The 25,029-nt window shown below is 36.0% G+C and overlaps 5 protein-coding genes and 1 non-coding gene across 6 annotated transcripts; 3 read left to right on the top strand and 3 right to left on the bottom strand.

Annotated features, from left to right (window-relative positions):
* Positions 1 to 362: 362 nt before the first annotated feature.
* EMB1379 (embryo defective 1379) lies at positions 363 to 3,964 on the bottom strand. Its single transcript, XM_011084829.3, has 6 exons — positions 3,693 to 3,964; positions 2,916 to 3,112; positions 2,671 to 2,751; positions 1,510 to 1,749; positions 859 to 936; positions 363 to 772 (listed from the first exon to the last, which is right to left on the bottom strand). The coding sequence occupies exons 1-6, from the start codon at positions 3,805 to 3,807 to the stop codon at positions 521 to 523; spliced, it is 963 nt and encodes a 320-aa protein (XP_011083131.1). The 5' UTR covers positions 3,808 to 3,964; the 3' UTR covers positions 363 to 520.
* A 700-nt stretch (positions 3,965 to 4,664) lies between these two features.
* Positions 4,665 to 12,381, bottom strand: LOC105165727 (histone-lysine N-methyltransferase ASHH3). The gene is made up of 15 exons (XM_011084831.3): positions 12,224 to 12,381; positions 11,680 to 11,754; positions 11,311 to 11,370; positions 11,057 to 11,186; positions 10,734 to 10,845; positions 9,681 to 9,780; positions 8,525 to 8,603; positions 8,265 to 8,436; positions 8,106 to 8,186; positions 7,834 to 8,011; positions 7,213 to 7,240; positions 7,012 to 7,102; positions 6,527 to 6,575; positions 6,357 to 6,441; positions 4,665 to 5,132 (listed from the first exon to the last, which is right to left on the bottom strand). The coding sequence occupies exons 3-14, from the start codon at positions 11,326 to 11,328 to the stop codon at positions 6,370 to 6,372; spliced, it is 1,110 nt and encodes a 369-aa protein (XP_011083133.1). The 5' UTR covers positions 11,329 to 11,370; positions 11,680 to 11,754; positions 12,224 to 12,381; the 3' UTR covers positions 4,665 to 5,132; positions 6,357 to 6,369.
* Positions 12,382 to 13,610: 1,229 nt separating this feature from the next.
* On the top strand, positions 13,611 to 16,059 carry LOC105165728 (uncharacterized). Its single transcript, XM_011084832.3, has 2 exons — positions 13,611 to 14,614; positions 15,642 to 16,059. Exon 1 carries the CDS (start codon positions 13,663 to 13,665, stop codon positions 14,572 to 14,574), a length of 912 nt encoding a protein of 303 aa, XP_011083134.1. The 5' UTR covers positions 13,611 to 13,662; the 3' UTR covers positions 14,575 to 14,614; positions 15,642 to 16,059.
* Positions 16,060 to 17,953: 1,894 nt separating this feature from the next.
* Positions 17,954 to 18,026, top strand: TRNAA-AGC (transfer RNA alanine (anticodon AGC)). Its single transcript has one exon. It is a non-coding gene; the product is annotated as a tRNA-Ala (tRNA).
* Positions 18,027 to 18,424: 398 nt separating this feature from the next.
* LOC105165730 (protein trichome birefringence-like 4) lies at positions 18,425 to 21,028 on the top strand. Its single transcript, XM_011084833.3, has 5 exons — positions 18,425 to 19,341; positions 19,424 to 19,616; positions 19,766 to 19,959; positions 20,073 to 20,231; positions 20,319 to 21,028. Exons 1-5 carry the CDS (start codon positions 18,500 to 18,502, stop codon positions 20,698 to 20,700), a joined length of 1,770 nt encoding a protein of 589 aa, XP_011083135.1. The 5' UTR covers positions 18,425 to 18,499; the 3' UTR covers positions 20,701 to 21,028.
* A 1,137-nt stretch (positions 21,029 to 22,165) lies between these two features.
* Positions 22,166 to 24,057, bottom strand: LOC105165732 (peroxidase N). Its single transcript, XM_011084835.3, has 4 exons — positions 23,776 to 24,057; positions 23,485 to 23,667; positions 22,937 to 23,102; positions 22,166 to 22,702 (listed from the first exon to the last, which is right to left on the bottom strand). Exons 1-4 carry the CDS (start codon positions 23,980 to 23,982, stop codon positions 22,281 to 22,283), a joined length of 978 nt encoding a protein of 325 aa, XP_011083137.1. The 5' UTR covers positions 23,983 to 24,057; the 3' UTR covers positions 22,166 to 22,280.
* Positions 24,058 to 25,029: the final 972 nt, after the last annotated feature.

The following is a 25,029-nucleotide window of genomic DNA, read 5'->3' as shown; positions in this document are numbered from 1 at the left end:
CATTTGGATCAACAAATTTAGATTTAAAATTTTCAAATATATAATAAAAAATTTATCAAACATATTTAGATAAATTTAAATTACTTGGAATTCTAAAATTTAAATCATTTCCTCAAATGTAAATAATTCCATCCAAGAGAATTCTAACTCTTGTTGGTTTTTTAAATTAGATTTCACACTCTAAATCGCGTTATACAATCTATTTCATTCAATATATACATGCCATTTTTGTATACAATGTCAAATGATGTATACGGATTTGCAATAAAAAATCTAATCTGGTTGTCCATTTTTAGCTTTTCTCTTCCAGCTCTCCATTATATATATGGATGTATTATATATAAAGATAAGCAGACTGTTGCTTAGCTAACATGCTTGAGCTACTTTTATATTACAACCATTTACAGCCGAAAAGGCTTTCAAAAAACTGCAGTCCGTAGCCTTAAAGACAGAATTTGACTCCTATTTCACAAGGTATAAGCGAGGATAGCAGGGAGATATTACAAAGTAGTATCTGCTTTTAGTTGGCACTCAGCCGAGCAGAACTTCGAGTCACCCTCTTCCGGTCGGGCAAAGTAGCAGAAGTTAGAGCAGAACCTGATCCTACAACTTCAGCATTAGCTTCTTCATAGGATTTACGTTTCCGTTTCATGGAAGACTCAGGAGGCTGTGGGTCTTGAGATGTGATATTTGAATCATCGTCTTCTGCAGATTCTGCTTTGACCGTTGAGCCATGCCATTGTGTACCACAACCTGGACAAACTCGTCCGATCTGCAAATCATTTATTACTCTGTATATTAATTCACACCATCAAGCACAAACAGAGAAGACCAAATCGCAGTTAACAGAAGTTGTACCCTTTGTTGAGAGAATTTCTTTTTCAGACAGTATGCATGAAGACGAACATTACAAGCTTCGTTTTGGCAAATCTGAGCCTGCTCGCAATATACAGAACAGATAACATCAGTTTCCGAGGCAGCTAGGCGTCACTATTTCTCATTACCAATAAAATAAACAAACCATGATTACATGATAAAGACATACAATTTAGGGGATAATATTAACAAAATATTTGGAGTTGGGATGTAATACATCATTTGGCAATGTGGGATTTCGTTAGTGCTGATTAATCAGCACTAGAAGATTTTTAAAGTAGAACATAGACAAGGAGAAAACAGAATGCTAAGATAATTAGCTAACCTTCCCCTAAGAATTAACCAACTACAGACATAATCTCTTAATGCGGGAAAATTGAATTTCTTATATCCTACTAGTTATATGCCAATTCCAGAGTACACCATTGAAGCTGTTTATTCACAAATCCAAAAACTGAGTACTGATGATTTCTTACAGATGTACAAATTCAAGAACAAAAGTAGATGCCCCAATAGGCTGTACATATTTCTTTTATTCGCATGCAAAGCTTTGTATTATGCAGCATGGATTACTACCCAATAGAATTGTAGGACACATGAAATTTAGAACGCATTTCAACAAAATACACGGACCTTTAGTGCAGCCTCATTGCATACTTCACATGCAGGAACCTCGTTAGCACGGAACCAACTTCGGAGATCTAGAAAGGATCTTACTCCAATACCAATTTTTCCATCTCGCATTGTACAAAGCCACTGGTCCTTGACCAATTGTTCAAGAGTTTTTTCCTTTTGAGACATGGAAAAACTCTTAAATGCAGCAGGGACCTGGGTTGCACCTCCCTGTGACTGTGAATCAGACGCCACATAGACCTGCAATTTTGTAAAAAGTTGCCAACAAATGGTACTGGTGTAAGAACTAATTAAGAGGCAAAAAATAAATGTCATAATATTGTTCATGGCACAGGACAAACTTCCGATACATGGAGTTCCATATTGAACTTAAGGAAAGCCAACCAAATAAGTAGGTAATTTAGTCTGGCATACACAGCTAAGTTTATCAAATATCATTATTTGTGAAGTCAAAAGGTTACCCTTAAACACACTTCTTTCCTGCATCATAAATGTGTATGTAAAAGAAGTGACTTCTAATGCAACTCTTTGATAGCATTCACCATCTAGAGTCCAATTAGAAAACATTTTTCATTGAAAATGAACATTGCCCCATCTGAGGAATCATCACACTGGGAGTTTAGACTAACTCTCCAGATTACTCAGCAACCACCCTTCACAAAGAATTTTCAATATATATGCAGCAAATTCTGATTCTCCAATTCTCCTATTCTCCTCTATGAACCAAATAAGGGCGTGTGCGGACATGAAACAACTGATCAAATTGGCATGCAGCCTAGATCAAACAGTATCATCTTGGCAATAAATAAGATATGGCAGGGTGAGTAGCCCAAAAAAAGCTCAGAAAGAATAGAATTAACAACATCATAATATGTTTAACGAACAAGGGCAAGTACAATAATGCAAATTAAAGGAACTAAATTCGTACAATTACTTCCCATAGAAAATGTTTTAGAAGCACAGTGCTTCAACAATATGATATCCTGAGCTATTCGCTCTTAGCCTCCTATTGACAAGAACCAAAAAGTTTATGATTTGGAAACAGTTTAGTCAATAGAACCAAATTCTTGGAGCATGGATTCAATTGGTCAAGAGGACCTTGCTTCTTGAGATACAAAGTTATATTTACAACAATATCTGGTTGCAGAAAAATACAAATACCTGTGGTTCCAGTCGTATGTTTAGTGCATCAGTACTAGAAATACAGCCTCCAGCTTCCTCATCTTGTATAATAGCTTCAATCTAATTATCAAAAGAATATTAAAAAAGAAACTCAAGAAGAAACACAATCAGCATAATCCTAATAAACAATGTCAGAAACTAAGAGTGATTTATTTAAATAGTTTGAATAAAACCATCAAACTAATGTAAAAAGGGAAGCAAAGAGCAAGAGGAAAGAAGCTCACAATGCCCTTGTAGAAAGCAATTTGAGGAACTGTGTATTTTGTTCCAAGCTTGGCCTGGTCGTCTGAAACATTGTTGACAACACCATAATACACATTGCCATTGTACTGGTTCCGGCAGGCTCGCAGCTCAAATTGAACGTAACTTAATTCTGCATTTATCTTGCGGAGATATTCATTCAACAACTGCTGCTGGGAACCTGCAAAATAACACATAATATGAATTCATGGCACCATTTAATAGATTATCCTATTTTGGTAATGACAGCTTTACAAGGAATGAATCCCCGCCAAGTCCATACAACTGCAACCTGCTTCAAGATCTCTTAAAAAAGGGATATATTTAGTTACCGACATTTTAAAGGGTAAAACATTTCCAAATCCAAATGTGAAAGTGTTGGCCATAAAGAACTCTTTGGACACTAGAAAATCTGGATAAGACCTCCCAAAAAGCGAACTACATTAGCCATTTGAACATGGTACCATATTGCAATGCTGCTATTCTTCAACAAAACTTTTAGCAGCTCCATCCTAGAAGTCCCACAGATGGCAAATGGGGCAAAATTTAATAACTTCCACTATCAACTAAACAAAAACTAAAGGCATCGAAAAAAAAACTAATTTCTCAAACCCTCCATACTGGATGGGAAAAAAAAAACGGTACAAACTCCGCCAACATAAGCTCTTCAAATACTTTGCGCTTCAACAGTTATACCTTCCCCGACAATACCAAAAAAGGGTTGAAAATAAAAAGATAAAAATGAAAAAAAATATATACACCTGAAGCTTTCCCGGTAAGTTGTGAGAAGATGGAGCGGAAATCGTCTTCCTTAAGTGGACCCCTCGACAGCAGCGACTGAATTAGGGCGTGGTGCCGCCAACTAAGCGGCGGCATTTTCTCAACTCCTTTTTCCGGCGAGAAAACCCGAAGAGAACGATTGGCAAACAGCTAGCACCAGATTGATTGAGGAAGGAGAAAGGGAAGCGCAAAATTGGGACTTCAATTGGCGGGAAAGATTTTAGGGTTGATAATATGGGGACCACGGGTCAAAATAACTGCGCGTGTAATAAACAACTTGGCACCAGAGATCTGGGCTTGACGTATTTCTCTCGGCCCAAAAAACGTAATATAAGCTCAGTCCCTCATGAATGAATAACCCACTTTAACATTTTTCTCATTAGCTTTGTTTGTCTTTTTTATTGGTTCAAAAAATTTATAAAAAGAATAATTATATTTACACCTCATAATATGGGCTATTTAACAAACTATTTTTGTTTGTTTACGTAATTATAAAATTATCCCTAACAATCAAAAAATATGAATAATTTGTATAATAATATTAATATTTTTCTGAATTGTATGTATAATTTTTCAAAAGTATGATTGATTTATGTAAATAATATTAATATTTTTTTATGAATATATGTATAATTTTCAAAATATAAGAATAATTTGTGTAAATAAACAATATATCATGAGGTGTAGAATCAAGTGAAAAAATAACAAATATGTATAAATCACATCATATCACATTATAAGTCTCAATGTGTCATCGGTGGCGTCATCTAATGTTTTCACATTCGATTCATGTAAGAATATTCTGGCTCGTGAGATAACATGAAAACGGAGAACCTCTAATCCTGCGACGACATTCCAGCTGCAACGCTGATAATGAGATTGCAACCCCTAAAAGTTTAAATAGAACTTTTGTAATGCATCTAATCGCATGAATATGAACTCAACTTCGAATATGAAGAATATGTAATTTCATAATTCCTGAAAATGAGTTGCAATTATGAAAGCACACTACAAATATTGTCCAATATTACAATGTATTTTGGTTATGGAATTTGTACTAGACAATACAGTTTCTCTCAAGCTAATGTTACACTTGCAGCTGCGATTACAATTACAGTTCAGCGAAAAAAACAAAGGAAATGCAGAAGCCATTATTCATCAAAAAGTACAACATACATAAAAAACAAAGGAAATGCAGAAGCCATTATTCATCAAAAAGTACAACATACATATAGAATCAACTTACGATCATAAAGTACAAAAAGATGCATATAGAATCAACTTATGGTCCAAAATATGCATCTTGTAAGAGGCAGCAGCATGTGGCACAACAAGAAGCCTGGCTGGTCCCCAACTGTATATATCTCGAATCTAACACCACTTCCTTCAACATTTATTCTACATCTTATTGCAGCTTACACCTACAGAAATCAAACATGCATACACATGGCATAAGGCCTTCATTATCATCATGCACTACATTCATATTGTCCAGAATTTCTCCAAAACCTTTTCAGGGTGGGGCCAAGGCGCAACAGTAAAGAGGCTATTGCCGAAACGTGGACTGTCAAGATTGTTTATGTATTTTCCATGGAAATATTCTATTCAGGGTTCCTCGTCTCTTTTTTCTTTTTTTCAGGGAAGAGGGGGGAGATGACAAGAAGATATTGGAACATCAACTTGGAAGAGATGCTGGAGGCAGGAGTTCATTTTGGTCATGGTACTAGGAAATGGAATCCTAAAATGGCACCTTATATCTCAGCAAAGCGTAAAGGTTTCATATACAAATCTTTTCATTCTCATATCAATCATTACATTTTTTTATATTTACATGCATATAAAATTTTCAGTCATTGATTTTATAAACTAATAAATATATTTTCTTCATAATGCTTTGATGTGACATCACTAACAATTTTAAATCAATAAAAAATATAACACACATTTCCCACTAAAAACTGAAAATTGAAAATGAAAAGTGAAAACACAACCAAACCTTCTGACGCGTATTGCACCGACTGGACTACTGTAACTTGGTGCAGCAAGAAACAAAATATAGCTGCTAGATCGAGTGTAGAAGTGTAATTCAAGGCATGGCACATACCAGTAGTGAAATAGGGAGGTTAAAGAGTTTCCATGAAAGAACACAACATATTAAAGTTCATCGTCACTTTGTTCAAGAGGACATATTAATTTGCACTACATTTACGCCTTTAGAGCAAGGATCACACCTTTTCAGGAGCAAAGCAATTTAAAACTTGTGTAACAAGCAGGACATGATTATGATTTGATATATATGATCCGACTTGAGGGGAGTGTTGGAAGAAATTCTAGGTTTTGTGTATCTTTTCTTATTTATTAGGATTGATATCTTTGGTCGGTAGGTTATTGATTCATAATTATCGACAAACTTCCATCTCCATATATTCAGATTATATTCTTCCATAATATACACACAACTTTGCTCTGCCTTCAACATGCCCATTGCGCCGCTTCCCACATTCCTACTCATGTCTAAACGTTTTTTTCACTTCAAATGATAGCATTATGTACTTTATCTTTTGACACTTCATTTTCATTTTAAATTCCCATCCTTTTCCTCAGCAGAATCCAAGTAAAACCAGATAAGCAAGCATCAGACTTACCTGACAATCACACTTAGCAATTACAAAATTCCCATTCTTCTTTTGCCAAGTCCAGGAACTCTGAGTAACCGTCTTCGAACATGATCTGTAGTTGGAAAAAGAAGACTTAGAAATAAAGAGCTAGTCTTAAGTTGGAAACAATGTATCACAAAAGTGCCTTGATGCCTCACCAAATGTTTTCTCCTGGTATTATCAAACCGTCTTATAATACCAAAGGACCTGAGAAAGATGAAGTTTGCAGCACATTATTAAGCAAATAGAGAAAGGAAAGTGAAAGGCAAAGAGAGCTATAGAGCAACAATTGCAATAATTTTTATATTCTACACAAAGCTACAAACCTAATTTGTCTGGTTCAAAATCAGGGCCATGAGCAACAAGCATAATGAGGACACTTCTTCCATGCATACAGGATAATTCTATATTCGAAGATAATAAACATGTTGGGTTTGGGACAAAGTTGAAGAAATTATGTTGTTTTTTTATTCTTCCAAGATGACATGCACAGAAACAGCATATAGACTAGCAACCACAGATTGTAAACCACTTCTAGAACTATAACCAATTACACCAATGTAAAAGCTTCCAGAATTGAACGACACAAATAAAAGATTCAATTAACTATCGTACATATCCCATATGATAAAACCAGTCATACCTTTTATCAGAAAAATGAAAAATTCTTATTACTGAACCAATGCAATTTAGACGTCTCTTTTTTTGTTGAGAAGGATTGTGTCTTGGACCTCCTGAAAGAAATCAATCATGAGCAATAGTATAAACAATGCCCAACACAGACTAAGTCTGTTTGGGCCAGACAGAAAAAGAGTTGAGCCGTTGAGAAGCTGAAGCAGCTCACCTACACCAGGAACTCCATTCATACAGACCTTCAAAAAATATTGCAGCAACTTAGTCCCCATTTGACAAAATACTCGGGAACAAATAGAAAACAACCCTTAAAAAAGGGAACAATATGTCATACTGATGAATGTTAAACTAACTTATAGAACAACTGCCTCATTGTTCACAGAGTTGGCATAAAAAGAAGAGAAAATGTAACAACTCTTGTGAGTGCCACCTCAAACAGATCATGACATTTTCCTTGCGAGATTTCGGAGTCATGACCGTGACTTTTACATCAACTCAACATTCAACAATAACTACAGAAGTTTTCCACCTCAACAGCCAATACTTGACCAATTCAAATCTATCATCCAATCATTACATGTCACTTAGAGCTCCAGCTCTGACCAGAAAATGAAACTAATGATGATAGTAGGAACAGTATTTCCTATTTCTATTAGATTCAAATGAGTGTGCTGCTCATCATAACTACCATGCCAAGAACTTGACAAAAATAAATAAATAAACATGATGAATATGCAAATGAAACTACTAAAAAACTTGCAGTTAAATCAGCAATGCACTTTCCTAAAACCATGCAATAGATCCACTTTATGTAAAAATAAGTAAAGCTTACAGGTTTGTTCGATACAACTGCTTTCACTTCTGGAGAGTTTGCAGCCATTTGGCATGCTGCTATTCTCAATTCAGCATCTGAAAAGGGTACTTTTGGTTTATTGGGTTTAACTCCCAGCTTCTTCCGGCAGCCGGCAGCACCACAATAGCAATCTTGGTCTGCACCAAATTGCACAAACCTGCTAGACTTGTTAGACTGGAATTGGAATATAACTTCGTGCGATCAAACAACTTATTGATTTAAATAAATTAAGAATTGGGACAAACGCATACTGATAATCATAGGTCAGATGCTCGCCCTTCTTTATGTCACGGGTTGCAAATATGCCGATCCTTGTCTCACCATCAATCATCCTGAAATGGGGAGTTGCTGAGAAGTCAAACAAGCAAAGAAAAATTGCTTCACACTTAGGAAATAGGGATCAGCCTGACCATTTCTGCATCTCTGTATTGGGAGAACAACTATGATTTATGTATCTCGACTTGTTTCCCTTATAAGTGGCATCAATCACCATGTCTCTATTGATTTCACATAGGTAGAAGTTTGTTTCCCCGCTGTGTTTCATTTTCCAGAGTCTTTCTTCACATGTTTTATCATCAATAACTGAAAGAGAAAAGTAAGTTTCACATCAGCTTACTTGCTCCATGTTAGAAACATGCATAACTTACAATCTTTCTACCAAATGGTTTACCTTCTCCAACATATTCTATCACAAACTCTCCTTGATTGATGTCTTCTTCTGCAACAACGCCCATTCCACATTTCTCAGTCTGAAACAAGAACAGATCAAAACTGAAATGATGACTTGGTAGAGATAGATGACAACACCAGGATAAAATGCCACAAAAATCCCATGTTGTATTTGCATATGAAAAAATGAAATTAAGGCATGCAACTGAACCAAATTTTCCGAGATATCTGATTCCAAGAGTCAAAGTCAGGTAAGTGTATACAATCAACCTATGCTAAGAATCTGCACGGTGGCAACATGGAAATGGTAACATGAATGCCTGGTTTCTTAACATGGAAAAAGTAAGCTACATGGCCAGCAGATTAAATCAACCGTGCCAGCACCTAATAGGAGACCTGGCTCTTCATTGCAAGATGTATAATTACCCGAGAAAGCATATCTCAAAAATACTGGTAAGATATGAACCTAAAAGTGGCATTACTGAGCTAGCAAATAGATGCTGAGGAAGAAAATGTGAGATCGCTTATAGATCTCTTTGAAATGCAAAGTTAAGCAAGACATCATTTCCTAGAAAAGCCATGTTATGGGTTAACAACAAAATAAATTGAAAATAGTAATAATAATATATGCCTATGCAATGGGAAATCAAAACTCAACCCAGTATCCAACAAGGCGAATGGAACTATCAGCTCAGCATATAAAAAAGATCTGTAATCTAGTAAGAAATGTATTGATTAGTTCACAGGCTAGATAAAAAGAGTAATATAAAGGAGCTAAGGGTTCTCAAACCACAACATCTAGAAACTCTCAACTTCCAGCACAGGAAACAAGCCCCTAGAAGCAACAGTCAAGTCCGAAAAGGAACAAACAACCAAGCACTTATGGAACTGGGAACAAGCAAATAAAACTGGTCACCAAGAAAAGTTACTCCAAAAAGAATCAGGAATCACAAGAATGCATATTGAGCTTTGAGAGATGTTCAGAACATTATTGACTCAATCATTCACCTCACAAGTTCAGCAGCTATTTCGTAAGCAATAACAGTTTAGTAAAACAAAGCCATTGGACACAATAGAACATAGAACTAACAATGTACAAATATACAGAGTTCAATAAATGCTTCTTTACCATTTAGATAATGAAAGAAAAGTTTTACCAGCACTGTTTTCATCTTCTTCATAGGCCTTTGCTGAAATGGCTTATTCACACATGAGCTCCCACATTTACAGCCCGAAGAGCAGCTAGACATTAGCATACTGTAAAGGAAACACCGCTACCAATCAGAATAAGATACTTGTTCATCCAAGTCATGAACTCTACGACATCTCCGGAAAAGAACAAGAATAAGATTCCCAAAATTAAGGAAGAAGTGGGGGTTCTGGGACTTGAAAATGCTAATCATGATATATCTCCTTGGAAAGTAAACATGCAGGATCGTTAGAGGACAGGATGGAAGTATCAAAATATACAAATCCTCCTTGAATTTTAGGGTGTCTTGCAAAAAGCTCGACAAACCTCTCGGGAATAAAATCATGGATCTGCGTCTGCCCATGTGCAGAGGCATTTCAAACCTTTTCCAGGAGAGAAACCAAAATTTTCTGTATTTCCCCACAAATTAAAGTAGAAATGAATTAGTGGTAACAACAGCAGAACCGTGAAGAAGAAGAATTGAGTGGAGGATAGAGATTTTAAGATGATTTATCAAATCTGAGATCCATGAATTTATTAGCCACCAGGTTGTAAGATTCAACGAGAAGGTTCCTGGATGAAAGGTAATAGGAATGTATCTCATTTCAACACATCACATGACTGGGAATTATATATCAATTAAAGCACCAGAAGCCCATAATCCTAAATTAAATGAGAAACAGCAAAAATTACATCAAACCAAAGTGAAAATTAGATTAACAACACAAAGTTGCAGACGGTGGAAGATGGACAAGAAGTATCAGAGTGGCAATATAGGTACCAGCCAACAACGGGTAGAGAAAAACCCTCTCCAGAGAAGACCTCAACCTTTAAAAAACATGTGACTCTATTCCCTATTACTTCTTTATTCAATATAGTGAAAAACTTTAATGTTCACTAGTAATGTTTTATCGCAAGATGCAAGATAGCATTCAGTGTAGACCAATGTCAACCAAGAAAAGAGAAAAAAACAAGTATTCAAAGTCTTAAGTTGCAAAAAGCCAATCCCACCACTCCTTACCTGCAGAGGCAATCTTTACCACAAACACCAGAAGATCCAGCTGATGAGCTGCATGAACAAAAAATGCCATCGTCCTCCAAACGCCTTTTCATCTTCTTAGTTAGATATACATCTTGGGGTTGTTAAGATTTATTAAAAAAGAACACCCCAGCGGAAGAGGAGTTTATATAAAACCAAACAAAACACAAAACTTTTGATAAAGATTAGAAAATGGAATATGACAATTTTCTGAATGCTTGAAAATGATGACATGAGAAGTAAATAAAATACCAAGCATTGCTTTCATACAATAAGAAAAGTAAGAAACCAATTATTAAGGATACTGCGCCTGATGAAAGAGTAAGATGTAGGTTTCCATTTATTGAAAGATTCAGGAAGTTCAAAATCAACTGGACTTCCAATCTCCTTTACCAGTTTATTAAAAACTTGCCTTATCCCAATGCATTCAGCATTCTGGTCAAAAAAGGATAAAAGTCAAAATACGATTACAAGGAAAGATACACAGAGTCACAGTTATTCACAAACCGTACAAGTGCAAGAAGTCATAAAAATATGATACAGAATGCAAGATATAAACCTTCTTCACAGCAGGCATGGCCTTGGTTAAGGACTGCTTAGTAGCAAAAGACAAATATATCTGCATCAACATAGGAAGTAAATGGTGAAGGGAAAATAAAGGGAAAAAGAGAAACAATTCGCTCTTATTACAAAAATAATGATACAGTTTCTAATTTTGCAAATTGAATTATTTTTTGCATTTCTGGAAGTTGCATATCTCCTTGTAATTTTTGCACACACTCTTGTCAATCAATATTACTCATACATAAGCACCTAGATACTGCAGAACAATAAAACTAATAAATGGAATCTTCAAGAATAGAGATGGTAAGATTAAGTCGGTGAAACTTATACAACAGATCAAGATAGAAGTACGAAATGAACAAACCTATGAATGCTGACTATGCATGCTCATCATGATAGTAGATGATACAACACTCTGTCTCATCACCGATTCATGCACCTGAAAATAAAAATTGATGAAATGACCATCCAGATCCTGATTCCTTCTCCATGTAAACGATTTACCAATAAACACTACAGTTGGAAAAAACAGTAATATCTCGCTCCTGCCCCAAACACCAAGAAGTGAACCACCATTACACGCTAAATTTTGAAAGAGTAAGTTAAGATCATCAAGAAAACAAGACGAATTCAGATTTCAGATGAATTTTCGATACAGAGAGCAATTCGCGCTGTCTAGCTCAGTCAAAAACAAGGAAAATTAGTTCTGAAGTTCAAAAATTCTGACACTCGTAACCAATATTCTTAACCAAAAAAAAGGAAGAAAACAAGTAATTTACAACACTCACATAATTTTCGGAGACTAGGGTTTAAGTAATAACCGGGAAAACAAAATCAAATCAATAAACCCTAAAACATGAAAAATCAAAGGCTGAAATACAAACAAACGGACAGAGAAACTTTCTTACCCACTAGGAGGTAAGAAAAAAGGCGACGGAAATGCGTATCCTGCACTGTCTGAAATGTGCGGCAGTGTGTTTGTGCTTGTATTTGTCTGTGTCAAGAGTGAGCGAGAGTCGAGATGAGGAAGAGAGGTTAAGGAGTGAAAGGTCATTTTAATTCGCCAATAAGATTTGTAAATAACGGTCAGCTTCTCATTGTGCGCGGGGTTGAAAAATAAATAAATGCCTTTTTAATTTTGGAGAAGTAAATAGTAATTAAAAATATAAAATTATATTTTATCAAAAAATATTTGAAAATTATATTTATACTCTTTTCAATAATTATCCATTTAATCCCGAAGAATGAAAAATAATAATTATTATTCCAAACATTCGTTGTCACAAATTAAGTAAAATGATATTAATATATTTTATTTAATTTTTGCAAATACCAGTTGGATATGGAATCATGTCCAATTAGCCCAACTCATACTGAATCTTAATTTATGTCCAATTGGAATTTGGGAAAATCACATTTTTTGCCCTCAATAATATTACTAAAATAATTTTGGTTCTTATTGTTCTATAAATTATAATTTTAGTCTAAAACTTATCAAGTTTAAATAAATTTTGATCCTAGCTGTTATGTCTCTGTCAAATATTAACGGAGATACGCGTGTAAAACGTATGTGGACGTGAGAAAGAGGGGACCAGACGTGTGTTTCCATTAGTATTTGATAAAAATATAGTAACTGATACTATGATTGTAATACTCGATAATTAATTCATACTTACTATGTACTATGTTTTAAATTTTAATTAATGTGATGTACCCCCTCAAAATTATAGGAAATAGTATTCAAAATTTTGTTTTTATAGCCTTTTTTTTTTTTTATTTTGGTTATTACGAAGAGGATCAATTTTTAATAAAGAAAAAAAATTTAAAACTATTCATTGACGTCAACAATAACCTATATATTAGACTCAATAGTCACGCAAATACTACATTTAAAAAATTCAGATTGTTAAATTACCCATGTCGATTATTAATTATTTAAGCACAGGAAATTTGTCTGATGGAAGACGAAAATGCCAGTAAATAACACGACAAAGTTTGTTGGATTTTAAGTTAAATTTAGTTATTTCTAATAAAATACAAGATTCGATGTAACGTATTTCATATGATGCTAGGAATTTTTGAAGTTAAACTCACCAGTGTGTTTAAATGTTTATTTTCATCTTATTTGTTGTTGCATGTGGAGAGAATAAAATTGATGTCCTGGTTTTGTACTAAGAAAAGCTACTAAAATTGTTGGAAAAATTATAGAAATTTAAATCGGAAAATAGAAATAAAAAGGTATTTTCAAGAATAGTGAGCGAAGCAAAATTCGTACATCGTACCAGTATATAAGTTGACGAAAATTACTGGACGCGCGGATTTAGAAGCCACAGCGGGGCAGGAATCCATGACGTCAACAATGGCGGAGCCCCCCACCCTCCACTCCATTCCGTCCATCGGCGGTGCCTCTTCATCTTCCATTGGCGGCGGCGCTTCAAATCGCCGATCGTACAGCTGCTACAACTGCAACTTCTCCTTCCATATAACCCCCACCGCCAGCACATCCGCATCTTCTCCCTCCTCTTTCCGCTGCCCTCGATGCCATCACCGTCACCTCATACCCCACCACACCGTCTCTCCCCCGCCACCTCCTCCACCTCCCTCTACTCTGACGCCGCAAAATTCTGATTATGGCACTGGTTCAAGCATCTTTGCTTACACCTCCGATGAGTCGGACTCTGATGAGGACTACGATTCAGATAATTCGCTTCTATCCTTCACAACTCCCAATTTCCATCCATCTACACCTGCTTTGAAATCATTTGTCGGTTCACTTCCGATTAAAACCTTTGCCCCAAATTCAACTCCTTCACTTCCGTCGTGCTCAATTTGCATGGAGGATTTCGAGATCAATCCAGGTAGTTCCTTAACAGTCAATGAATTGCCTTGCGAGCATTATTTTCACAAGGATTGTATTGTTGAGTGGCTTAAAAGGAGTAACACTTGCCCTCTGTGCCGCTACAAATTCCCCGTCGATCCCAACCCGGGAGAGGGAATTGACCCGGGCGAGAATCAGTGGGAAGTGGAGTATGATGCGGTTTTGGTGGTGGATTTAGCTCCGATAAGAGAGCCTGCGGTGATTAGTGTTAATGGGGAGAGGAGGGTTAACGGGGAGGAGAGTCTGATTCCAAATGCTGCAGCCTCAGGCTCTGATAGACAGGTTTCAAGTCCGAATGATGGGGATATAAGTGGGTGGGATTTCGACGCAATGCATGATGAGGATGGTGATACCTTGATGGTCGACGCCGTACAGTGTTGATCAGCAAGGTGTCCGATGCGTATTCAGTTATGTATTTTTGGTATGTTATTAGACTCGTATTACAACATTGATGACGTCCGCAGTTTTTGTTTGTTTCATTACTTAATAGAAGATAATTTGCATGCTAATGTGGTTTGTTTTATGTTATAATGGTTTTGATGGTTTACTTGTGGGATTTCTAAGAGTAATTCTAGAGGTTATTTCTTGAATTTGATATTCCTCAAGGTAATTAGAGAGTGAATTTGCTCAACTTGATTGGTCAATCATTTAAGCACAATCCCAGTGCAGTTTGTATACTTGTAGGATAGATAGCAAGTCTAGTTGATGAATTTGGAGTAATAGTTGTTAGCTAGCCACAGTTTGTATATAGATAACTACAGTTTGTATAGAGGATGCAAAAGAAAAACTGAAGCCTTTCCAGTGGTAACGACAGGAGAGAGTGGGTTCATTCCTGGTAACTTGTGAGTTAACTTAATTATACGGTATTCAGTTCCTATTTCTGGTTGTTCGGTTGTCGTCTTGTTGTTGTGAGCAGTTTGGTCGGTTGCATCGTGTTTTCTCCCCATTGGTTCACTTATATAAGCACATGTTTCCCCTGATACAGCAGTTTATCAATTATCACTGTAGTCAGAACACCTTCAGACTCTGGGTAAACTTGGTAAGATTTTATGGAATGAAACGTTTTTTTGGCACTTTAGTCTAGGTTTCAAATGAAGGAGTCTAGTTTATTATTTTCTTTACTGAGCTTTGCTAAGGTGTTCCATGAAAAGTTCCGTAGAAGTTCTAAAGTGCCAAAAGCAATTTCTTCTGACATTTAAACATCAAATGCTTCGCTCAATCATTTGGTGTTTGCACGAATTTCAATGCTTCCGTCCTCTGGTCTCCATAATCATATTTGCAGTGGTTAGCATAAGCAGTCACTAGTGGCATTTATGTCTAATCTTTTAGATATAATTCTGTCTGTTTTCAAGCCTTTCGTGAGGTAAACCTTCGTTCCTAATCCTGTATGCATTGAACTGGCTGTAGTAAATGCCGAGCTGATCTTATTTTGGTGACTTTCCTTGCAGGTTGATGTAACGTCAGTTTTCTTGAAGATCTTGGAGTTGATTTCTCCTAGGAGCTTACAAACATGGACCTGAGAAAGCAGCAGCTCTTCCGTGCAGAGTTTTGTTTTTTGTTTTGTATAGTCTTTTTAGTATCAAAACTTGAGTAGGGATGGACCAGTATATCAACTGCAAGAGGTTTCTTGGAGAAATTCGGAAAAAATGGCTAGATCTCAAGAAGTGGTTGGTTTCTTGTTTTATTTTAATGAGAAGACAAAAAGGTTTCATCTGATTTCTTCAACTGGGTTAGAGATTGAGAGGGATGGGAAAGGACAAAATATGGGAATTGTGTATAGAAAATAGATCTTCGAGTCAAGGATCCGATGGGAGATTGTACTTATATATTTATCAAATCAATAAAATTTGAATTAGCATTGTTGTAGGCATTGTTGTCTTTTAACTTCCAGGTATGAGATTATCTTTTTACGGGTCGAATCAACTGGGCAGCTGGATGACCTTCCTATAATCATGAGGGGAGATGAGTGAAAGAAAAATTAAAGTAGAAAAAAGTATTCTTTTACATTATTTTTTAAAATGCATGATGTGTTTATTTTGAGCTAGCTACTACCTCATTTCCCTCGGAGAAGCTAGAAGACTATGGAAAAGAGAATTTTGGTATATATCTCCAGCAAATAACAGTTCTAAGTGTTTATAAAAGCCTCTGCCAGTTGCCTGCTGTATTAGAGGTAATTTGCTGAGTTTTAGCCAACAATCATGATCTTTAGATGCTTTGGAAAATTTTGACTTTTTGCTTTATCAGTCCTCTAATGCATCTTTTGTTGGCAGGTATAGCACATATGTTTATTAGAGTTGTGAAGGTACAACAAGTGTATTTCATATCAACGTCATACTCGTATAGATCTTTATGTTTTGCCTTGATTCCTCCATGTAGATAGATATGCTGTTCTTGGTGGTCAGTTGCCCAACATCAACATGATTCCGCTATGGTATTTACCAACTTTAACTTGTCGAGCTAGAAAAAGAAAGGGCGCTGAGATTTATTGTATTATGTTTAGATATGGGTGCCTCTTAATCCTTCCTCTTTCTGCCCGTGAATTCCTTATTTTCCTTTTTGAAGATGACAATTACGGTTGCTCTCATAACTATGTGATAGTTCTTTAGGAAGATGATGGCGTCAATTCATCCTCTTATTTCATTTCAAGATCTTCCTTTCTCTTATATTCCTGCAGCCAAGTTCTGTAGTTAGGATCCGGATGTTTTTTAAATCATATAGCATTATGTTGCCAATGCATGTTAGCTTATCCACTTCTTGTCTGTTGGATGAAGGTGCATGCATACTGGACTGCCATATTAATGGGTGTATCCGTGGCTTGGTTGTGATGGGGAGTTTATGTTACTTGTCACCAAAAGTGCTTTACGAGGTAGCTCTGTAGTGAAAATAATTGTTTGAGTAAAGAGAATTTCATTGTTGAAATTGATATATGAAAGCGAAAAAGGTGCTAGCGTGCTTCCTGTTCAATGAGAAAAATGTTGTTAGATGTGGATACAGTTCTACGTATGTACATGGGAACAATACGGCAAAACTATATATCTTTCATGTACTTATATAATTTTTGGTGAATCTCTTGCAAATTGTTGCATGTACCCTGGCTATTCAGTTTTTTGCACATAATAGACTAACTGGTTCTTCTGGAGAATTTGCAGGGCGCGGATGCCATTGAGTTATCAGAACCGCCTCTTACTTTGGATGTTGGAACTAAATGCGTTTCCATAGCTCAAGTTGGACCCATATTAAAGAACATCCAGATGGTTGGTTGTTGAAGCCAAAGCAGTCATTTTAAGCGTTTTCATGCCACTGTTTATGACATTTGATACATTGCAGATGCTCCAACTAGATGGTGGCAATATGAAGATCAGGTATAAGTTGCGGAGAAGCCAGCCTAGCTGAGTTTAATTTTAGTTGTTGTCTTGCGGGACCAAGTGCACAGCTGCTCCAAAGCGTAACGCACGCATGTAACATTTGGTAGTAAGGGTGGAGATGTATTATAATGACATGTTTATGGTTTCAGTTCAAATGAGATGAAGGGTTTATTCAGTTCATGTGAAAGATTGGAGATTGAAAAGAAGGAACATCAAGCGTCTATGATATTCTTGTCAATTTTTGTCTCCGGGTAGTATTTAATCAGAAGAAGGAAAAAAATTTCCATATATTGAGATTGGACATGGTCTCTCAATGCTCCCCTCAATACGCAAGTAATGTTTATACGCGGATTTTAATTGAATAGATTGATCTTTTGTTTTTGTTCAATAACAAAGGGGATGTAGCTCAGATGGTAGAGCGCTCGCTTAGCATGCGAGAGGTACGGGGATCGATACCCCGCATCTCCATTTTCCATTTCTACATTTCTTTTTTCTTAAAAAGAAATTGAAAAAAACGAAAACACAGAAGAACAAGAAGTGGCGCACTACACAGAGTACCAGTCCCGCGTACAGTCACCACGGGGGAAGGGAATGCACATCCCCCAAGTCCATATAAGTAAACGACGCCGTCCCAGTGGAGTCAAATTCAAATAAACCATCCGAGATTTCCTGTTTCCACAGATAGATGGAAATGTGAAAAAACAGCGAGAAAACCTGAGAAACAGACATTGAAACACGGAAGATCCCTCATTACATGGATGTCGTTTTCCGTCCCATTTCGTCCTGCACCATTCATACACAACAACATATATATATACATACTTTCCATGTCCCTCTCCCACCCCACCCCCACCCCTACCCATCATCCATCCCTTCCCCTCCCCTCCCCTCCCCTCCCCTCCGGCATTCTTCTTCTCTTCACCAACCTCGATCCCCCTCCTATGGAGGATTCATCATCACCTACACTACCAACCAAAAGGGCCTTTCCTCCTTTGCAAATGCACCGCTATAGCAGCAACATCATGATGGAGCTCAAAAACACACTCTTTTCGCCTACATCCTTAATCCGGATCCCCACTTTCCGGACTAAGCGATCCATGGTGTTGCTCTATTCTTTCGGGTTCATCTTCGTTCTCTCCACCATGGTTTTTGTGTTAATCGGACACTCTCACACCAGTTATTCATCTGACTGGCTCAAGAACATCCTCAATAGGTCCGACCTGCCCTCGTATTTCCCGCGGTATCTGTTTCCGGACAATTCCTCCAGAATCTATGATGCTTCGACCCGTCACGCTGAAACAAATGATTCCGGTCGCGTTTCTGCTGGCGGGTCTGCGTTGGCGCCGTCTGGCAGCTATTCGGTGTATTTGAATGCCACATCAAGTTCAGGAAACGGGACGTTGGCTGGAAATGTGGAAAATAATCCGACGGTGGTGCCCAGTCCGGGGATTAATTCTGTTTCTGTCAAGAATGAGACGAGTGATCATGGGATGACAGGTAATGGAAACCAGAATGCTGGGTCGAAGAATACGACTTTGTCTAGAGGGGACAGGAATAGAGGTGGTGGGAAACCAATGGTGAAACGTAAGGGAAAAAACTGGCTGAAAATGATGAGCAAGTGCGACATTTATGATGGAAAATGGGTGAGGGATGACAGGCCTCCTTTATACGAACGTGGTTCGTGTCCTCACATCGACGAACCCTTCAATTGCTATGTGAATGGAAGGCCTGATTATGGCTATGAGAACTACAGATGGCAGCCACACCATTGCAAACTACCAAGGTAATAATTAAGACATTTGCAACAACTGTATTTGAATGTTCTTGCAGCAATTGAAGCATTGTTCGTGAAATGTGTATTGCAGATTGGATGGAGGAAAAATGCTGAATTTTTTCAGAGGGAAACGGATAGTTTACGTAGGCGATTCTTTGAACAGGAACATGTGGGAATCGATGGTTTGTCTGCTGAGGAATGCTGTAAAGGATAAGAACAGAGTTTTCGAGGTTTCTGGTAGAAATGATTTCAAGAAAGAAGGGGCATACTCCTTTCTGTTCCTGGTACATAAACTTTGATGTTTACGTTGGTTTCCAGAGCACTTAGTATTGAAAGAACATGTGTCGGCCTACATTACCTCTTTGTCGATTCAATTTTCTTGGTTATGAGTTGTGTTTTCAGCTGATTCTCACCCCTGACAATATTTACGTAGGATTATAACTTTTCTGTGGAATACATTCGGTCTGCTTTTCTGGTTCAAGAATGGGAAGTGCAGACAGCCAATGGTTCCACGAAAGAAACACTCAGACTCGACCTCGTTGAGAAGTCATACGAGACATTCAAGGATGCTGATGTACTTAACTTCAACACAGGAAACTGGTGGACTCATGAGAAAACATCCGAAGGGTATACGTTTTTCTCTCGTCCCCATCAATAAAATATATCGACAGCTTCATTTTCTTGCTACATAAATTTGAAGAAAATAGTATGCTCTAAAACGAACGTAATAAATCTTGTAGGAAAGGGTACTACCAAGAAGGCGATCACATTCATGAACAACTCGACGTTGTTGAAGCGTTTGATAAAGCAATGACAACGTGGGCAAGATGGCTGGAAGCCAACATAAATCCTATGAAGACACATGTTTTTTTTAGAGGATATTCCTTCTCCCATTTCAGGTAAACTCACACATCTGTCTGTCTGTCCGATCCTCAATCCCAAGAAACTGCTCGGCTAACTTTACGTCTTTCTTTCTCCTTTACCAGTAAAGGAGAGTGGAATACTGGTGGAAGATGTGATAGCAAAGAGCCAATCCAGGATCCAAAAGATCTGTTGAATATAAATGAGCTGAGTCCTCCAATACCTCAGATGCTGGATAAGACAATGGAGAGGGTGAAAATACCTGTTTTTTATCAGAATGTCACAAAAATGACAAACTACCGACAAGATGCACACCCTTCACTTTACAGGCAGCCAAACATGACCGATGAGGAGATACGCCAATTCACAACGCAGCAAGATTGCAGCCATTGGTGCCTGCCTGGTGTTCCGGATACATGGAACGAGCTCATGTTTGCTCAGCTCTTGTTGAACCATAAACAAAGACAAAAACGGCACAAACGCAGCACCAAAAGGGGGCATCTGTGAGTTAATTACACATGTTGCCAACTATTAATTCTGTTGTACTTTTAAATTCAAGAAAGATACAGTGTCTCAAACAGAGGTGGAGAGTAAGTATATGGAGTCATTGCCTGGAGGAGTATACACAGGTTCTTAGATGAATATGTATAATTAGCCTTCTTTTTATTGCTATTTGTCCTCTGGTGACTATTTTTTCTTGTAATCTTATGAACTCAAAGAGTCAAGTTGTGAACTACCCTGCAGTGGGATTTGTAAAATTTAGACAATGTACAATGACTAAATATGAAGTTCCTGTGCATATAATGCATAGGATTTTTTTGTTTTCTTTTTCCCATGTTTTTGTCTTGAAGTCTACAAGTTCATGTTATACTTCTGCTGTGAAAATACTTTCTTCTTGAAATATACAGTTAACTTAGATTATATATATATATATATGAAAAAAATGCAATTTACCTCAGTGATACGAGAAATTAGTGAAAAATAAAATGGCAAATTATATTATATTATATATATATATAATGAATTACATTTTTTATTCCTAAAGTATACCTATAAACGTATTTTCACCTCCTAAAGTATAAAAAGTAACAAAAAAAAACCTTTCTAATAACATTGATGGTAATTTTTAGAATCGAAATGTCCTCTTTATTTAAGCCCTTTAAAATATTTTTATTACAATCATTCCCCATAAAAATTGAATTATCATAATTTTTTCATTAAATCAAACTTGTTCAAAATCTATCATTTTTATCATTAGCATTGAAACTTGAAGCTTTATAAGCTTACAACCCTCATGTTTTTAGATAATTATCTGAAAAATCTACATGTTTGATGCTTTATGTTGTTGTATATATTAACATGTTATACGTGTATGTTTTTTAACAAAATATAATACTATTTTTAGAAATGTTGAACTTAGATATAAACTGTAAATTGTACAAAATCATATATCTAGTTAATCAATTATATTCCCATAATTGGTTGAATAATTAATGATACAATATTTAAATAATTATTCAAATTGTAATTGAATATAAAACATTATAATTTCAATACAAAACAATATATATTTTGTACAAAATTACATGCATGGTATGCATAGTTAAATCACGATTTATACATATTTGTGTGTATCTTTTTACATTAATAGTTTATTATGTGAAATATAGTTGATGATATTGAGCTTCTAAATATTTATATATTATATAAGCTATAATATTAATAGGACAAATTATACATATTATTTTTAACATAAGAAACTGAAAATAATTAAAAAGAGTTCGTTGGAAATTAAACATAATTTAGAAAGGTAATGAAAAAAAATTAAAAGTAGCAATGGTAATTTTGTTCCGTCAATATCAAATTATATACTAAGAAAACTTTTTTTGTTACCTTTCATACACTAAGAAATAAATACAACTTAAAAATATCCAAACATACCGACAAACACAAAATCTAACTTCCCATATAGTTAAGCGGGCGGATCAAAACGAGTCCGAACTAAAATTTCCCATAACACTAACGACATAACATGTCCAACCAAGTGAAGTTACGATTACATAACAAGAAAAGGAGCTATTCAAGAATCAAGAATTCACAACCCTACAGTTCTTTCTAATCTCTCCATTCGATCCGGTTAAGGGGCTAATACTCCCCATCTTGATCATGGAATTCACAAAGTCACCAAAGAAAACTGCAGAGTTATTGCTGTAGAGTTGTGCAATGTTCTTGGTAGTTGACAGTGCTAAATCACTGGAAAATAGAGACTGATCAGACTGCAGAATGCCCCTCCCATTAACCAAATTTACAAAGTAATGGTTGTCAAATAAGTCTCTGGACGTTACGTCGAGAGCGACCGTGTTGTTCCCATCGCTGTTGGCCGGGCAGGCCGCCTGCAAGTCCGGAATCAGGCTGCTGTCCAGAGTGCTGTCCGGGGCGCCGGTGCCCGAAAAATTGGACAATCTGTCGCTAAAGAATGCACATCTTGAGAGTCCAATTGTGTGGCCACCTATGTTGTTTGGAAATATGAAGATGAGTTTGATATGTGGATTTTATTAGAAATAGTTTTATCCAAGTTAGGTTTGGTCGAATCAAACAAATCACACAGCAAAATAATATACTTGTCATATGATTGGTCATTTTGCGTAAATTATAAACCAACCACACAATAATTATATTGCACTTATCATATAATTAATTCAAATTTGTTCTAACATAATCTGAGTTAGAATTTCTGAAGTACCTGATAAGGCGACGACATCTGTGGTGTTTAAACCAACAGCAGCAAACTTGGCAATGATAGCATCAAGAGATTCAAAGGGTGAAGGAAGCGACAAATTTGCTCCAGTTTGATTCGACACTAATCCGTCTCTTCTTCCGAGTAAAACCTTCCACGACGGTCCTCCACTCTGCCAAATAAAATTGAGATAATAACTGATTTTAAAAATATTGTATGCTTTGAATTTATAATTTCACATAATTGAATATATAAATGGAGATTGTAGCCAATTTTTGAATTAATGTATTGTCGAAGGTTAACAAAGTAATTACTAAAAAACGGGCGATGGCATGAGAAATTAATTTGACACTTAAAACTCAAATTTGATATGTTCAATCATATGATAAATAGTAAGTTTTCTTAGTGGTAAGAGATTGAATATCATTAAAAATGATACACTAATAGTAAAACCAATATCGATTGATCGGAACTTAATCAAAGAATAATTTTATATTTTTTTGATAAAAATAGAATTCAAAAGCTTTTAAAGGGTCTTTTTTTAATTTACTCACCAGGAGCACCGAGTCTCGAGCAGCTATCGTGAGAATATCAGCACATGAAACTATGTTGGGGCATGCACTCTCCACTGCACTTTTGATCGCATCAATGACTTCAAATCCTCTTGCCGAGTTCAAGTTAGGAGCGGCAAACTTCTCACCATCGCTCCCATCCAACAACACCGATCCGTCACAACCCTAAAAGATAGACTTTTATTTATTTCAAGATTCTTTTCTTTCTTACGTTTAAAATTTTAAATATATATATATAATGGAAAAAGACGATGAAGAAGTGTTTGTACTCACATTAACGAAGCAATCGTGGAAGTGAAGTCGAAGGAGAGAAGCGGCCATTCTCATTTCATTCCTTATTGCATTCTTTACCTCTCTTCGGACAAGAGCCAGCAGATTGGGACAACTCGTAGAATAAAAATCCACAGTGAGTTGAGACCTCGCCACTCCACATAACAACACGAATATTGACAGAATTCGTAAGTCGTATGACTTATACATGTTATTTTCTTGGAGAAAAACAAATAAATCACGCGGTTAATTAGCTGACTCTAAGTGTGTTTAAGGGGCTAATGTGTGTTAATTTTATAGGCAAGATGATGAACATGGTATGTGATTAAGGAAATGTAAGAAGATGAAGAGTGACTATACATTCCATATTGGTGATTAAAGTTTAGTTAATTAAGCGGTATGATGTATGGCGGCGGTGTTAATTAGTGAAAAATATTAGTGCATAATGGTAATAATTAACATTATCACATGGTGGTGAATGGTTCAGACAGACAATGCGATTCAAGATTTTTTTGTTTGAGTAAAATAATTACATAGTGTTTGATCTCATTTTTTACGCATCTTCGAGATGGGTCAAAACATGTATAATGTTTACCTTGATTTATTTTGGAAGTTTTGATGATGTTCTGAGATGTTTTGAAACAGTGCCGCATTTATTTTTTGTTATAATAAGGTCTACACTAATTATAGGCCCTACAACTAAAAAAATTATATACATACTCATATATATAAATATATATAAAAAAGATATGATTTGATAATGAACAGTAGTTTTTGTCTTCCACTAAATAACATCAAATATACCATACTTATTTTATATTATTTCCAAAAATAAATTTCAATATACACATTATCTCTAACACATTTATTTTTATTTTTTTCTCTCTATCTCCACATAACACAAAAAAAAAAAAAAAAAATTAAACCAAACATAGTGGTGTTTTTTTGCCCAAATGCGCTTAGTGCTTTGGAGTTCTAAGCTTGCACGATTCTTTATTTGGTTATAGAGAAATAATGTTTTTCGTTTAATAGCTTTGTATTTATCGTCTAAATATTAATGAAATATATGATGAAATTAATGTGGGTTAAAATGAAAATTTCTAATAAAATAAGAATAAGAAATTCTATCTTTTATTCTTGAAAAATCCTATTCAGTAATAATAATTTTTTCTCTGATAAATAAAATATGAGAGTTATCCAATTAAATAAATTAACAGATAGTAAATGTAAACATAAATTGATCCTCCAGTGTGGGTG

Source organism: Sesamum indicum, linkage group LG6 (genome assembly GCF_026168435.1).
Source record: "Sesamum indicum cultivar Baizhima isolate 11 linkage group LG6, ASM2616843v1, whole genome shotgun sequence".
Lineage (NCBI taxonomy): Eukaryota > Viridiplantae > Streptophyta > Magnoliopsida > Lamiales > Pedaliaceae > Sesamum > Sesamum indicum.
This window is presented reverse-complemented; position numbering and strand designations above follow the sequence as displayed.

What these genes read in the sequence shown, in the direction of transcription:
- LOC105165728 (XM_011084832.3), top strand. Translation starts at nt 13,663, where the DNA reads ATGACGTCAACAATGGCGGAGCCCCCCACCCTCCACTCCATTCCGTCC.
- LOC105165730 (XM_011084833.3), top strand. Translation starts at nt 18,500, where the DNA reads ATGGAGGATTCATCATCACCTACACTACCAACCAAAAGGGCCTTTCCT. An exon ending in CATACTCCTTTCTGTTCCTG is followed by an intron (nt 19,617 to 19,765) that starts GTACATAAACTT and finishes ATATTTACGTAG; the next exon opens with GATTATAACTTTTCTGTGGA. An exon ending in TATTCCTTCTCCCATTTCAG is followed by an intron (nt 20,232 to 20,318) that starts GTAAACTCACAC and finishes CTCCTTTACCAG; the next exon opens with TAAAGGAGAGTGGAATACTG.
- EMB1379 (XM_011084829.3), bottom strand. Translation starts at nt 3,807, where the DNA reads ATGCCGCCGCTTAGTTGGCGGCACCACGCCCTAATTCAGTCGCTGCTG. An exon ending in ACATACGACTGGAACCACAG is followed by an intron (nt 1,750 to 2,670) that starts GTATTTGTATTT and finishes ACAAAATTGCAG; the next exon opens with GTCTATGTGGCGTCTGATTC. An exon ending in GCAATGAGGCTGCACTAAAG is followed by an intron (nt 937 to 1,509) that starts GTCCGTGTATTT and finishes TATTGCGAGCAG; the next exon opens with GCTCAGATTTGCCAAAACGA.
- LOC105165732 (XM_011084835.3), bottom strand. Translation starts at nt 23,982, where the DNA reads ATGTATAAGTCATACGACTTACGAATTCTGTCAATATTCGTGTTGTTA. An exon ending in TCCACGATTGCTTCGTTAAT is followed by an intron (nt 23,668 to 23,775) that starts GTGAGTACAAAC and finishes TCTATCTTTTAG; the next exon opens with GGTTGTGACGGATCGGTGTT. An exon ending in CTCGAGACTCGGTGCTCCTG is followed by an intron (nt 23,103 to 23,484) that starts GTGAGTAAATTA and finishes TTTATTTGGCAG; the next exon opens with AGTGGAGGACCGTCGTGGAA.
- LOC105165727 (XM_011084831.3), bottom strand. An exon ending in GATAGAATATGTTGGAGAAG is followed by an intron (nt 8,437 to 8,524) that starts GTAAACCATTTG and finishes TTTCTCTTTCAG; the next exon opens with TTATTGATGATAAAACATGT. An exon ending in AATACAGAGATGCAGAAATG is followed by an intron (nt 8,187 to 8,264) that starts GTCAGGCTGATC and finishes TCCCCATTTCAG; the next exon opens with GATGATTGATGGTGAGACAA.